This window comes from Cupressus sempervirens, chromosome 4 (genome assembly GCF_028749045.1).
Source record: "Cupressus sempervirens isolate cs-2001-9-10 chromosome 4, ASM2874904v1, whole genome shotgun sequence".
Taxonomy (NCBI): domain Eukaryota; kingdom Viridiplantae; phylum Streptophyta; class Pinopsida; order Cupressales; family Cupressaceae; genus Cupressus; species Cupressus sempervirens.
This window is the reverse complement of record NC_143121.1, coordinates 805,630,691-805,646,850: the sequence shown is the minus strand read 5'-3', so window position 1 is coordinate 805,646,850 and position 16,160 is coordinate 805,630,691. Positions and strand designations below refer to the sequence as shown.

The window sequence follows — 16,160 nt, the reverse complement described above, 5'->3', positions numbered from 1 at the left end:
TGAACCTTACTGTAGAAAATGAAAACATTCCGAGCTCATATGACAAACTCACTAAAAATAGAAAGTTCCCATAAATAGTAACCACCCTATCTACTAGTCCTTATTAAAATAGAAAAGACTAAAAAAAAAATATTTTTTTGTGATAAAAGATGCTCCCGCATCAACTTATCTTAAACTATTAATATCTTGTATGTAGAAGGTATGAGACAATCAATTTGTTAAAAACCAATTGTGTGACCAAGGATAGAGTTTCATTTTTTATTTAGATTGTTGTGAAATTAGAAAAGATGGTAAATGTAGTGTTAATTCAATAAGGGCTGCTAAAAATCTATACATTCTTGATGACATCAAAGGGGAGAAGTTGGGAGCAATTGCACTCCATTATTGAATTGTTGGTTTGGACTCAGGGGGAGTTTTCATTGTCATATTGATTGAGCCCCATATGTTGGTGAAATAGTAGAGATGGGGTAAATAGGTAAATTCACACCTCCCTTTTCACAATCACACATTTAGAAGGAAGATGTCCCACTAGGCTCAAGTGGAGACTCAAGCACTAGGTGGGATAATGACCCTTCACTAAATCTGTAATGATGAAAATGGAAATGATGCGAAAATATAATGTAAATAATAATTTAGGAAAATTACTAAAAATTTGGAAATAACCGACTGATACAAATTGACAAAAAGCTGAAATGTATAGTAACAGAAACTAGAATGCAGATCTCACCTGTGGCTGAAATTTGGGAACATAATGTAGGGTACAAACCAAGTTTGGCATTTTGTACCTAGGTACAAGATATTTTAGCATTTTGTAACTAGTGTTTTTGACTAAATTTTTCGGGGATTTTCCAACAGTTTCCAATCTTTCTATATGTTGTTTATAAAATTCATAACCTATTCATGGACATAGGAAAATGGGGAAAAGGTTGTCTAAAGGGGTTTACCTTGGTTAAACCATGCTTTAGGAATCAACCTTAAAAATAAAATAAAATTGTATAAAGTATGTAAAAAGGTGAATGTTTGATTCACCTTGCATAAACCTATTATAATGGTCAAGGTTGTTGTTGCACCAAAAGATCGACCTTTCAATGCTTGATACAACCAATAGTATTGTAGAAACACAAGAGGTGGTTATGCCATGTTGTGAACCATGCATAGGATGCTAGCCTACTCCCAACAATCCCCCTCCCAATGTCACTCGATGTGGCTTGCATAGATTCGAACATGTGACCAAGCTCTAATACCACTTGTTAGAATGGCTATGGTTGTCATTGCATAGAAAGATCTATCTATTAATGTTTGATACAAGCAATTGTCTTATAGAACCATAGGAGGTGGTTAAGCCATGTCATGAACCCCGCGAGAGACACTAGCACACTGCCAACAGAACCCTCATGGATAGATGTAAAAATGGATCATACCCATGAAGATTCTTGAATGTACTTGAAATCAAGGAGTTGACCTTGGAATGTAATATAGAATCAAGGATGCCCTCACAAATGCATAGATTTATGAAAGCCACTCCTACATATTGAATGTAGATATGCTTGATAATTGCTTGCAATGATGGACAAAGAATGTAAATGGAAGGATCTTCTTACTTAATCAAGAATTTTTCTACTTGGCCATCATAGGAGAGAAACTTGCTTCAATTGGAAAAGATTTCCTTTGACTTGAATGATCTTGAAGAATTGGAAAACCTTGGTCTTGGATGCTTGCCTTCAAATCTTGAATCAAAATGCTCAATTTCTCTTGATTGCTTGAAACTTGTTAGCTCGATTGCAAAGTTGTAGATCATGAATGTATATTAATAAATGAATATCCAAATGAGGAGAGGTAAGGTGCTTCTACACTCAATCCATCATTTTGGGATTCAAAATTAATCTAGGCTGACCACAAGATCATTTTTCATGCTAATGCCCCAACAATGAGCCTCGAGCCAAATCTGGGCTACAATCCTCGGGGACATAACATCATTGTGAGCCAAATTTTGTGTAGGGTGTCAAGATAGGTGAAAAGATGTAGGGACCGGGGGGGTGGGGATAATAGGTTGTCAAGATCAAGCCTAATGAACATTCAAAATCACCAAAATGTGATCTAATAGGTTCTAATAATGCATCTAATTGTGGGAGCTAATTGTTTAGGACAATACAAGCCCCATTTCAATTATGTAGGTTGGTCTTAGTCATTGATGTCAAAGAGGGAGATATAAGTTAGGGTGCAAGCTATTTTATTTTAAAGAAGTTTTTGTTTCAATTTGGTTTTAGAAGGAGTTTCCATCAAAAGACAAAGGGGGATATTGTTGAATATGTTGTCATTGATGTCAAAGGTTGATGATCAAGGTTGTATAAATTTTGAAGGAATACTCAAAGTAATAAAGAAATGGAATGAGTTGCTTGGTTGTCTACTTGAGCTACATGGTTGTGTGGTTGACACACTCCGTCACTTGCATGAACTACTTGGTTGAGTTCTTGAGCTAGTTGGCAGTCTGGTTGAGCTACTTGGTTGGGTGCTTGAGCTGGTTGACTAGCTTAAGCTACCTAGTGTTGATGCAAATTTTGTATCACTTACATAACATATTAGGATTTGAATATTCAATATGGGATATCAAACATGCAACTCCTCTCTTGAAAATTTATTACTCATGAAGACATAAGCAATAGCTCCAATGTTCCTTACACTGTTGGATACTCGCTCAATTTTATCGATGTGATTTGCTAGTAATCATGTAGGCGGCCTTACGCTATTCATTCGAAGATGACTTGGACTTCGATGGAATGATGGAGATGACAATGGGTTTGTGAAATATGTAAGTGGCAGATAATGTTGATGGTGGTGGTGATTAAGGATGTGTCTGCCAGGGATGATGTGGATGGGAAAGCGATGGTTATGGGAGGTGAATGGATGTGCTCTAATACTTAACTTACTCCTCTAACTTGCTTCTCTAAGCTTCAACTACCCATCTACTTACTATTCTACTTGAAATGTCCCTTTCTCTAATTTTATATGATATTTCAAGCCTCAAATTAGATCTTTAAAATCAAACAACCAATATTTCAAAGATCTACCAATTTCTCAATAAACCCCAAATCGAGTATGCCAGAAATAGTGTCAAAAGCTTCACAGCTTCACCTATTATTAATAAATTTGAAAGTGGACATTTTTACAGAAATTTGAGCAGCATAATAGCTTATAAAATGACATTTCTAGATCTATATAACATGCACACAATAGCTCCCAAACGGAGGACAAAAACAATGCTCATCGGGCTCCCAAAAATAGCACAAAATAGCCCGAAATCACCACATAAACTTAATAATCTATCATAGAAGTATAATCATATCCAAATAAATATATTTAGCTCTATTTTAACATTTAAAAATTTTATATACAGCAACAACCCAAACTAATATGAAATACTCAATCGGAAACACCGAACTCTTACAAAAAATACACCCGAAAACTCACAAATCTACACTGTTCAGCACAAAGGAAAACTCTGCATGAGCATGCACATGGAATGGATTCAAAATCCCATCCTTAGCCTTCTTAGAAACCTACAAACTCCCGTTCTTGGGTCTCCTTCTTCACAGGTTTGGTAGCCTCTGAAGAACAACAAAGCAATGCGCAAGAATCAAGTTCTGGAATGGGCCCAAAATGCCTCCAAACTCCTTAAAAGAGGGCATAACCCTAACTCACGTCCAAGAGGGGTTAATAAAACATATTTTAATAATAATTTTCATTTATTAGTCCAAATATTTCCAAAGATTAACCCCTTTTTTTTCGAAACTTCACCTTCTTGGGCCTGCCTGCCTTTGGCAAAAATTATTATTTTTAATTATTTGAAAAGGGACATGACAAGTCCTCCCCTCCCAAATATTGCTTGTCCTCAAGCAATGGCTGAATAATAAACCAATCAATCCACCTGGATTCCAAATGTAGTCATGAACTATACTACTATCAATTAACACAGGCTCCTGCAATATCCTCTGCAATATAACCAAGAGGAATCCATAACCAAACTGACAATTACAGCTCAACCAAACTCCAAAATCACCACTACCACAGTCAAAAACCCACGAGACACAAACTCTTAGAACATCAAAACCCAAGTAAAGTGGACAAATCAAACTGCCAACATAGTAAATACCATCAATGCATCCCACTGGCCTATATGAAATGTACAATCCAAATTTACAACAATGGTGAATGCTCCTGAATGAAACTATACCAAGTATGGAGAATCCACACACTATACAACTCCTGCAGTCAACACAACTCTGCAAATCACCGGCCACTGTCTCATAACCATAACTCCCATGCACTGCTGATGGTGAAAAGACATTACAAGATAAATAGCAAGAAATGGAACCGAAACCAAATTTGCCATGAACAAATGATACAGCCCACTGTGACTAACCACCAGCTAATTCAGGAGATGTCATAGCCAAAGGAGTAGAATCAATAACCACAACTGCTAAAGCATCACTCCCAAACTCCTACTCTAAGTCATGTATTATCAAGCTATCAACTGCAGAACCTATCGCCATGTCATGCCCATCACAACTCTCATCCCGAGGCATCAAACCATCCCATAACTGATGACAAGCACTATGAACCAAAGTAAATCTCTGTATCATCATCTCATCAACATGGTCATCAAAGGTAAATTGATGAGCATACCTCATAGTGTAGTGCCGATAGAATGTGCCAATCTCAGTCGGTGGCTCAGACTACAATCCAGATGAAACTAACTGCAATTGATCACTTACCAAGTTGGAATTGACTACTACCTCCAAAGACATTGCCAAGGGAGTAATATTACTAGCAGGAACCATGCCAACTGTTAGCTCACCAACATCACACATGATCTTTGATACAACATCTCTAGTCTCTGTGCCATTAGTACTAGAGGCCACCACCATGTCAGGCATACCACAACAATTTGCTGCAGCACCCAACTCAACTGAACCTAACTCTAGTGGGAACGAACCCGATATGCCAATGTTAGTATCAAGGATGGATGCATCCCCATCTCCACTGTCTCTAAAAATCTCAACCATGGACATCCTCAGATCACTAAACACCACAACTTGTGACTATACAAAATATGGTAAAGATTGCAGTCGCTCCAACTCCATGGTCACCTTAGTCAAATGAAGTTGCGACTCCTTGAAAGCCAACTGTGTACTCTCAAGAATCTCAGAAGTCACCTCGAGTTGCTGAGTAAGCTCACTCACCTCATCTTCCTTGGCCAATAATGCGTCATATGCTGTACTCCCCCACTCCGTAAGATAATCTCTGTCGGCTACCAACTACATATAATTCTGTCTCAAAATCCAAATAGCCTCCCATAAAGAGTGGATCTTTGTCAAAGAAAGATAACTGCCTTCCTGCTCATCACTAGTAGGAGAACCCCATCCATAAACTGCTAACAACTGATGAGTAGCATCAAAATGCTGGCAAGTGATAGCAATGTCTCACTCACTAACTCTCAACTGATTAGACACATGATGGCACTGGCTAGACTGTCTCTTACAAACCTCCTCTGATGCACTATCTAAAGGAGTATCCTCAAAGTTACTAGTCTCTAGAGTATTACCATCCATATCCTGTGAATCAACTCCAAAGCTCATATCAACATACAGAGTATCAAAAACTATAGCACTGTTGTCCAACTCCTCTGTACCAAAAGAAACTTTCAAGGAAACTAAGTCTTCAAAACTGCCCACTTCATCCTCCTGGATGTCATCAATGCCAATATGATCCTGGGACTCATTTGTACACACTGCCAAATATGAAAGATCATCAACACATTCCAGCAAGTATGGTCGACTAGATATATGAACAAAGCCCAACACCGGTGTATAAAAACTAATATCAACATCGGACAAGCTGCTAGCACAAGAAAAGACAACACTGTGCAATCTGCTAATCAAATCCATGATAGCACCCAAACAAACACTACTACCAAAAAGTGTTAAAGATCTCCAGTCAACTGAATCCCAAACGCCAATATAACAATCTCGAGTCCATATCCGTAAACTAGAATCAGCTGGTAACTTAAGCAAACTCCTCGCCTGAGTAATATGACCAATACCAACTAACTCCACATACCTATCATGATGAGATAATGAAGTCACAATACTATCTTTGTTCACTTTTAGCTGGCTGGACAAATCATGTGAAGTACTACCAACCTCAACCTCATGTGATGAAGCATCTAACTGTGCCTGGTACTCTTTCTTAGCAAAGTCATGAATGCTCAATGTCTGCTCATCTCTACCAAGTATCTCACCATCATGCACAACAACATCCTCATAATCATCATCTAAACCCACTACGTTGTAGTCACTACCTATTGTAACTATACCATCCTGAATACCTGTGACATCACCCTTTGACGACCTGTATACAATTGTCTCAATTTGAGTATCAAGTTGACCATTACTATCAATCTGCGTAATATCCTTTCTCACTACCTCTTGTGGCGGAGTAGAATCTGAGACCTCTGCCTGGCTATAAGCTAGTTTCTCAAACTCCTCATGCAAGTTCTTGGTAATTGTGTCATCTGCCTTGTGAGAAAATCTGCCAAATAGAAATCCAATCAACATATCCACCTTAGCTGGGTCGGACAACATGTCATTCATCATATGGTGGTGCTCAACCAACTGTTCAGACATGTCATGGATTATTTTCCTAAGTTTATCTCGAATGTCTAAATAACCATCCTTTCTACTGTTCTAACTCTAGATATCAATTTTCCAAGATCGTGTCCTCTGAGACTCTGTACTATACCTGTCCATTCTGGATAAAGTAGAGTGTAACCCCAATAGGTTATAACTTCTTCAAACACCAAGAATCTTTATACTTCAGTTGTTTGACATTTCGTCAAACACTTTGCAAGCAAGGGGTCGTATGACTGATATAATTTTTTAGATTGTTGCAAGGACTCTTGTTTCAATTTGCATCAAAGAGAATGCTTACAAAAAGACTCCAGATTTTCTAAACAATGACCTAACATGAATGTGCAACTAATTTGGTAATATTCACTACAAATATGAGACTTAAACTACTTGCAATATGTAGCTACAACAACTAGTAATTATGACAAATACCTTGGATGTCTTGGAAGAATTTTTTTGCCATCTCATCTGGATTAGCCATACTTTTTACTTCCTTGGATTTTGTACTTTTACTTTCAACTAGAGGTTTGATCAAAAAAAAATTATTCTTTTCTCGCTGCAAATATCCCTTTTCTCTTTCACTTAGTTGCATGCAACCATAAATTTTGACATACAGCTGATTAGAAGCAACATGCAACCACCAAATTCACCAAGAACTAACATGCAAATGATTAGAAGTAGCATGTAACCATAAATTTTGAAATGCAAGATTTGAGTAGTTGTGATGTGAATATCAGGATTTAACTGTGTTGCAAATGGGGTTGCAAGCTTTGGGTTTAACTGTGGAGGAAACTCCGTAGTTAAGCGCGCTCAGGCTGGAGTAGTACTGGGATGGGTGACCTCCCGGGAAGTCCCGGTGCTTCACCCCTGTGAGCATCACCTAGATCCAATGAGTGCTAAGTGTTCCATTTATTCTCATGAGAGATGGATTCATGTTGAATCACTACTCATGAAACATGGGTCATCGAGTTTGACTCAAAATCACACAGTTAAATCCTGATATTCACATCACAATTTGACTAGCTGTGGAAATCATGTCCTACTTATCATTTGAGTAGTTGTCAAAACTGACATGCAAACTTCTACAAACCCTCAGGCTGGCAATATCATGGCTCTGATACCACTAAAATGTCCCTTTCTTTTATTTTATATGATATTTCAAGCCTCAAATCAGATCTTTAAAATCAAACAACCAATATTTCAAAGATCCACCAATTTCTCAATAAACCCCAAAACGGGTATGCTAGAAATAGTGCCAAAAGCTTCACAGCTTCACCTATTATTAATAAATTTGAAAGTGGACATTTTTATAGAAATTTGAGCAGCATAATAGCCTATAAAATGATATTTTCATATCTGTATAACATGCACACAATAGCTCCCAAACGAAAGACAAAAACAATGCTCATTAGGCTCTCGAAAATAGCACAAAATAGTCTGAAATCACCACAAAAATTTAATAATCTATCACAGAAGTATAATCATATCCAAATAAATATATTTGGCTCTATTTTAACATTTAAAAGTTTGATATACAGCAGCAATCCAAACTAATACGAAATACTCAATCGAAAACACCAAACTCTTACAAAAAATACACCTGAAAACCCACAAATCTACACTGTTCAGCACAAAGGAAAACTATGCATGAGCATGCACATGGAATGGCTTAAAACTCTCATCCTTAGCCTTCCTAGAAACTTGCAAACTCCTGTTCTTGGGTTTCCTTCTTCACAAGTTTGGCAGCCTCTGAAGAACAACAAAGCAATGCGCAAGAATCAAGTTTTGGAATGGGCCCAAAATGCCTCCAAACTCCTTAAAAGATGGCATAACCCTAACTCACATCCAAGAGAGGTTAATAAAACATATTTTAATAATAATTTTCATTTATTAGTCCAACGGTTTCCAAAGATTAACCCCTTTTTTCTGAAACTTCACCTTCTTGGGCCTGCCTGCCTTTGGCAAAAATTATTATTTTTAATTATTTGAAAAGGGACATGACACTACTCCTACTCCTATGAATGGAAGGTTAGCAAATGGATGGGGATCGAACTTAATGAGAGCTGACCAGCGGCCTCACTTCCACAGGTGCAATGATTCAAAGGAATAATAAACTAGCTTACCACACAAAGCTTCCCAACCAGCCGCTACGATGCTAATGGTCTAGTATTGATCCCTATCAAACATTTACCAATGCTACCATACAACTATCCATCTACTTCACTCCTACTTAGCAACTTGAAATGAAACCAACTTTAACAACTTCAAAGGAAATCTAACTAAGTGGGAGTAGAAAATATGCAATAATATCCAATGTTCTTAATCAACATGCAAATCACAACAATGAAAAAGAGAGCTATTTTGGTATTATCTTCGCAACAATTTCTCCAACCACTTTACAAATGAGAGCAAATGGCCTTTTATAGGGGCCAAAAATACAAAGGACGATGGAGATCAAAACAAGATCAACGATCCAGATTGGATCCTCAAAACCCTAATTAGGGTTGCCACCCCATCAACCAATGAGAAGTTGCCACCTCATCAATGGACCAATGAAAAAAGTGGCAACCAATGAGAAGGCACCAAAATGGTGGCCAATTAGAAATAGACACTTGTCCTATTCTAGAAAAAAGGGAAATTGCCACTTGAGCCTACATCAAATGATCTTCTAATATAAATCTTCCCTTTTCTTTCATCTTCTTAGCTAAGGCAATGAACTTAGCTAGCCTTTCTTTAACTTCTTTCATAGGAGGACAATGTGTGTGCTTCGCCCTGAGTTCTGCTGACTTCGCCACACCACTTGCTGCTTGTAGTATCCTTTTGTGATCCTTCTCATATTCTTTCTCAAATCTAATAAAAGCATTGAGAGAGAAAAGGGTGCCCAAATGCTTCTTCTTGATAGCAACCTTCCCCAACTCATCCAACCTTGATCCAAAATCTATTTCAATAACATCCTCTTCTCTAATATCCTCAAAATCAAGTGCCACCTCAACGTTACTCATCATGGTTGAAATGGAAGTGTTGACACTTGGGTTGTGACGTGCAACTGCCTTTTGTATATCCTTTTATGGTACTGCCATTGGTATTGATTATTCGCCTCATTTTTCAAGAAGAAGGGTGTTTTGGGAATGATATCCTCTTTGTCTTTCTTAGTCTTGTTCGCTTGGGATTCTCACTTGCACTAACATCCTCCATGCTCATCACCCTATTACAGGATGGTAGAGTGGTGGACCAGAAGGCAAGTAGAACCAAGGGAAGCAATCCTTAGACTAGAATGAAAGAAGGATGTCAGCTTAAGGACCCCTTGCAACTCTAAATGATTTGAAATTACCTCTACCTATAGCCAAGGGGGATTGTCCTTCCTTTAGTCTGTCCTTCATCTGTATCATGTCCACTGTAGCGATATTGGTGTCAGTTATTCTCTTCATTTTCGAGAAGAAGAGAGTTTTGGGCATCATATCCTCTTTGTCTTTTTTAGTGTTTTTCCGCTTGGGATTCTTACTTGCACTAACATCCTCCATGCTCATCGCCCAATTACGAGATGGTAGAGTGGTGGACCAGAAGGTAAGAAGAACCAAGAGGAGCAATCCTTAGATTAGAACGAAAGAAGGATGTCAGCTAAAGGACCCCTTGCAACTCTAGATGATGAAAATTTACCTTAACCAATAATCTTACAGCGACTTTTTAGAACCTAGGATATGACTTCAAGAATTTCAAATCCCTTGCAAATCAAAAATTTATCATGCAATTCACCTCCAAATAAAATTACCCAACCTAGGGCAAAAATCACAGCCTTTTTAAAAAATCAGAATTTTATCTTCCACAAATTTTGGCTCCCACAAATTTTGCCCTCCACATATTTTGGCTCCCACAAATTTTGCCCTCCAAAAATTTTGGCTCCCACAAATTTCGCCTTCCACAAATTTCACCAAGCAAGAAGAGTGCAGATCTACTCTTGCAAAATCACCAACACCTTGAGAAGGAGAAGTGAGAAGTGAGGAAGAAATGGGAGAGAGGCCTCCTCTTATACCCAACTTTCTTCTTGGACCCTAGGAGAAAGAAAAACAAATAATTAATGCAAAATTATAGCCCACAATTAAATACTTAACCAAAATTAATTTTGCCATGATGAAAATTAACTTTCTAAATTGCCAATTAGTTCTAAATTGCAAAAAGAAATTAAATAATGCCTTGGAGATGTTAAATATTTCTATTTAATGAGGATTTAACAATTAATATGTCATTAAAATTATATTTTGGCTAACCAAAAGCCATTTTTCAATATTAAATTACCAATTTCATTAAAGGCAAAAAGCTTTAAAGGCAATTTTTATCTATTAAAGCCATTTTTTTGCAATTTTTACCCAAATTGATTTTGCTATGCCAATAAAAAAAAATTTGACAAAAATAAAATAAAATTTCTTCTAGAGCCAAAAATTGATTTTGCAATTTTATTTCACCATCACAAAAATTAAATTTTTTCACCAAAAAAAATAGTTAAGATTTTCCAAAAGACCAAATTTAAAAAAAATTTTATTTTTTGAAAATTATCCAAATTTATACAATTATATCCAAATTTTCAAAAGAAAATGTCTAAGTGCACAATTTACAATTTTATCTTGCCAAGTTGGAATTAACTTTGAAATTTGTTTGGCCTAAAGATAGAATTGGTGGCTCTAGAAAATCAAGTTGAAACTGGGTGAAAATAAATCTAACCCTCTCCCCGCTGGCCCTAAAGGTGTCCAAGACGTGAAATCTTCAAATTTGAAACCTCTAGACCGAAAATTGCTAAGGCAATCGAAAAAAAAAAAGGGTCCCCAAAATTTTGAGGCGATGGTGTTTGCCAAATCAAATGGTGATATCAATGAATATTAAAAAGGGTCAAGCTCTTTGAAATTTAAAAGTGGTGGCTTCAAATTTATGAAGGCAAGTGTAATTATGGTTTCATTGCATAATCACTCCATATACTCATCACTACTTGCCAATTTCTTTGGGAACAAATTTATTAATCTATTTTGAAGAGTCGACTTCAGGCATAAATATTCTTTTAACAACTCTTGTAACATGACAAATTTACTATTCTTAGTAACATGGCTGCCTGTGTAATGCCTGAAATTAATTTATGGTGCGATGACTATTTTCTGGTCCGTGAGGTATAATACGGAAGGAAACTTGTGTTAGAAGATAGATGATATTTGACTGAGATGCATTACTCTAATATGGAAGAAAACTTGTGTTTGAAGATAGACAATATTTGACTGGGATGCATTACTCTCTATCGCATGTGGTGGAGCTGTTTTTGTTGGAAAGTCATTGTGGGTTGATGTTTTTAATTGCTGTGCTTTGTCATTGTTATGGAGAGGTGTGTATCATACAAATTGTGTCAAGACTGGTAATGCAAGTAGAGTTAATTCTGAAAAATACTGAACGTGGTTTCCCGGATATCAACAATGCTAGTTTATTCTTATAAGAGCAGGGAACTTTGAAAGGATGCAATGAGAATCATATCGTATTTTAGAAATAAAAGGGAAAAGGGAGAATTGCATAGAGACTGTATTTTTGGTTTTTGAAAGTTATTGCTGCTCAAGACCAAGTTGCGACTGCTTGTGGCGAGAGGAATGCACATAACTTAAAGAAGAGGATATTATCGAGTCAATCCTTAGTAATATTAGGGATATACGAAGCCAAGTATGATGAAGAAAAACGCAATAATGGTAGTCTAAGCTTATCAACAACCGCTTTCTTCTGTGCTATAAAAACACAATATTACTTCTTTGTTGTTCATATACTTGTGGTGCTTCATGCGGGTTATCACATAAAGTGCCGTTGTAGAATTCTGATGTTTATTTTCTTGGTTCAGATCTGCTGACTATTGTCAGATTGAATAAATAAGGTATTGAGGATATTGGTTTATACTACGTCTGATATCGGTTTTCACTTTTTGTAAAGGAGGATTGAAGGTGCTGTACCTATGAGGAAAAGATTCATGTGGAAACAGAAATTGTCATATCAGGTTCAGTGTGTTTTTGAGTTGATGGTCTAGACTCCAATTTAAGTTGGTCCTTCAGCATAACAGAGTTAGTGCTTCAAGGAGGGTTGGTGTCTCCAGTGAGTTCGTGCTCACTTGTCTATTTTGGGTTGGTGCCCATTTCGCTAAAGTTATTGTATACCATGAATTTTCACCGGAAAGGGTGTTCCAAGAGAAATTTGGTTTTTGCATCTTGATGATTGATCTCGTTATGTTTTGTACGGTTTTATGATTTTAAAAGTTCAAAATACGATTCACCATCCCCTCCCCCTCTCCATAATTTCTGTGTGCTCTTCAATGGTGACACGTATTTATCCTGAAACTATAATATTGTTTACTGGTGAATATTAGTTTCATTCTCTGGCTTATTGTCAGGGGAAAAAGATTAACTATTGTTTTGTTAAGGAGGTTTACATTTATGCTCTTGCAGGTTCTATTTGAAGAAGACCGTGCACTCTTATCACCATTGCCATGGTATTTACCGTTAGATACAAGTCATTTTTCTCTCAGTAGTTTTCGTCTAACATCCCTTGGTCGCTTTCTGACAAGAAATATGGTAGGTTAAACATCTGATTCTTTCTATGATAGTTTTAATGACTTTCGTTTAATACACACAAGCACATAGATGCCCTCTACTAATTTTGATTTTTGGTTTGTAATTCTTTACAGGTCAGGATGCTTGAACTTTTGAGAATAGCGCCAGAGGGAAGCCAAAGAGTATCTGCATTTCTGGAGAAAGCTGCAGAAGGACTTGTCAGTGGAGGCAGGTTAGCTTTAATGATAAAATATTGGACATAAATTTAACATTGCTTGTGTGCAACTATCACCATAAAGTATTCAGTAATATGTTCTCAAAGCTCAAAAAGTTATTTGAGAAAAAATCTCAATAGATAATGTGGAAATAAGAATACGAAGCATTTCACAAGGAACATTTCATATGGTTGGAAATTAGTAACTATAAGTGTAACAGAATTGAAGTCGGATAGTTTCAGTGGAAAATCAGATGATATTTAAGAACTAGAAGATTTCCACAATTCAAATTTTCTATGTTCTTGGCGCTCTTCCTTATTCTTCTTTCTTTCCTTTCTTATCCCTTCCCCCCATCTGCTACTGCTCTTACTTTTTTATGATGCTCTCTTTCTCCTATTCTGATGATGGATCACAGAGTATGATCCGAAATGTCGATGCAAAAATAATCACACAATTGAATCCAAAAGCATAATATTTGACAGATATTTGATATTAGGACATGGTGATTTGGAATCCAATTCAATTATCACAATGAATTGCCCAATTTTTCTAGACTAATTATACAAAAGTCTTCAAGGATCCAAGCCTTAAATGATAAAAACTTTATAATGAACTATTTTAATTTTTACTTTGTAGCAATACAAAGGAAGCTGCAGAGTAGATGAAAGTTGAAACAATTTGAAATTTTGACAGTGTCTGTGATTCCAGATGGCATATATGGTCTAGATATTGATACAAGTGAAAAATTAGGACAAACTGGAAATATACAACGAACTTTATCAAATCATAACTTTGATTTCCGCAATATATCCACAGGCATGAACTGGAATAATCTTGAACTTTATCAAATCATAACTTCGATCTCCGCAATATATCCACGGGCATGAACTGGAATAATCTTTGATCAAACATTTAGAAAGATAGTTTCCCTACTTGCCAAAGATAGTGTGAAAACCATTCAGTGTTGTGTCATAGAATGTGTGTCCTTGGTTTTTTATACCAAGAACTGAAGACGTGCCTAACATTGTGAACTGACTCCAAAATGTTAAATGCTTCGGAGGCATATCAAGATTGAATTGAGAAATTCCAAAACGATCAAATTTGGATAAATATGTTTCCAAAATAAGAAATACTCTTCAAGTTTGGCGAGAGAAGAAAGATAACAGTTTTGAGCAAAAGGTTAAAGCATAGATGTACTCCCAAAACAATCGATTTCAGTGCCCTGAAAATTGAACAGCCTAACATTTCTGCGCTGGTCAAATAAGAGATAAATTATTTAGATTGATTGAAAAGGCGCAAAACACTTATCTGTAACAGTTATATTCTTAATATTACGATCTATGTTATGCATTTTTATGTGATATCTTCTTTCTTGCTACCGCATATCTTGAAAGTTGAGAGTATATATATCATGGGGATATGTATTTCAATTATTCTTACCTATCCCCATTGTGGACCAATACTAACCTATGATCTTATGCTTTGACATTCATTAAGGCTCCGTTTGGTTGCTGGAAGATGAGGGTCAAAATCGGGTTATCAAGGGTAAAACCAGGGTTTGCAAAAAAACTTTGGTGTTTGGTTGGTTAAAATTATAATCTGGTTTTCAATTTCATCTTCCAATTTTGGTAAAAAATTGGAAGAAGTTTCTTCCAATAAAAAGCTGGAATTCAAAATTAAAACCAGGTTTTGAATTTTATGACAGTTTTTTTAATAATATTGTGGGGTCCACAGTATATTCATCTTCCATGTCAACCAAACGGACCATTGGCTTTCCAAACCACAAAACCAGATTTTCGAAAACCTGGTTATAAGATAACCTGGTTATGTCAAAAATTCATCTTCCCCCACCAAATGGGGCCTTACATAGTCTCCCATGTAGATGCAGGAAAGAAAAAACGAAGCATATAAAGATTCCGGTTGAGTTGTGTATACGTTAAACCCCTCGAGGACTATTAGAAAAAGCTTGAACTATGCAGTCTACGCATGAAATACATTGGAAAATAGTTAACTAACACTGAAGAATAAAGGTAAAAAGGCAAAAAGAAAAGAATTAACACTCTCGTGTCAGCGAAATCGTATTGAATGAATACTGAAGGTACCTGGGATCAAAAGAAGACACGGAAAATACCTTACAACTGCAGAAATCTCTTTTCCTGCTGAAAGATGTTGAAGCTGGATGAAAACAAGACCGAATGACATCATATCCTGATAGTGTAGGTATAGATTTCTGTAAGGAGTGTGAAGCGGGTAATCTTGTTCTACACAAGATCAGTCTGACCTTTTGACGCATTGACTAATTCCATTCAACTTCTTCCACCATTAAATGCCCCTCAACCAGCTCCTTTATCACCTTCCCCTTTTTCAAAGAGTGCAGGTTCTTCAATTGTGTGGAAACCAGGTTTAAAAAAAAAAAAGTAAGTAGGTTTTATAGTCCACGACACTATGCCATAGTTTTTTGGGTTTACATATGGTGACAATGATATGGGACTACCTCATACTCTTTTTCGAGAGGCGCTTGGCGCTACAAACGAGGCGTACATACCCTACCTTCCAGTGGGATTTGAACTTGTGACCTCTCTTTCAAGAGTACAAGTTCTCCACCACTAGGCCAACTCAGGTATGAGAGCGGGTTCTAGTGATTAGCAGAGAGGCACAACGTTTTTGGAAGAGAGAAATAATGCATTTTGAATTTC

The 16,160-nt window shown here is 36.7% G+C and overlaps 1 protein-coding gene across 1 annotated transcript in view; it reads left to right on the top strand.

Annotated features, from left to right (window-relative positions):
- Positions 1-15,647, top strand: part of LOC149563843 (cycloartenol-C-24-methyltransferase-like) — a 200,084-nt gene extending 184,437 nt beyond the window's left edge. The window contains exons 11-13 of the mRNA XM_089828252.1: positions 13,145-13,270; positions 13,384-13,481; positions 15,563-15,647. Coding sequence (XP_089684378.1) covers positions 13,145-13,270; positions 13,384-13,481; positions 15,563-15,647 — 309 coding nt within the window. The remainder of the gene's footprint in view (positions 1-13,144; positions 13,271-13,383; positions 13,482-15,562) is intronic.
- Positions 15,648-16,160: the final 513 nt, after the last annotated feature.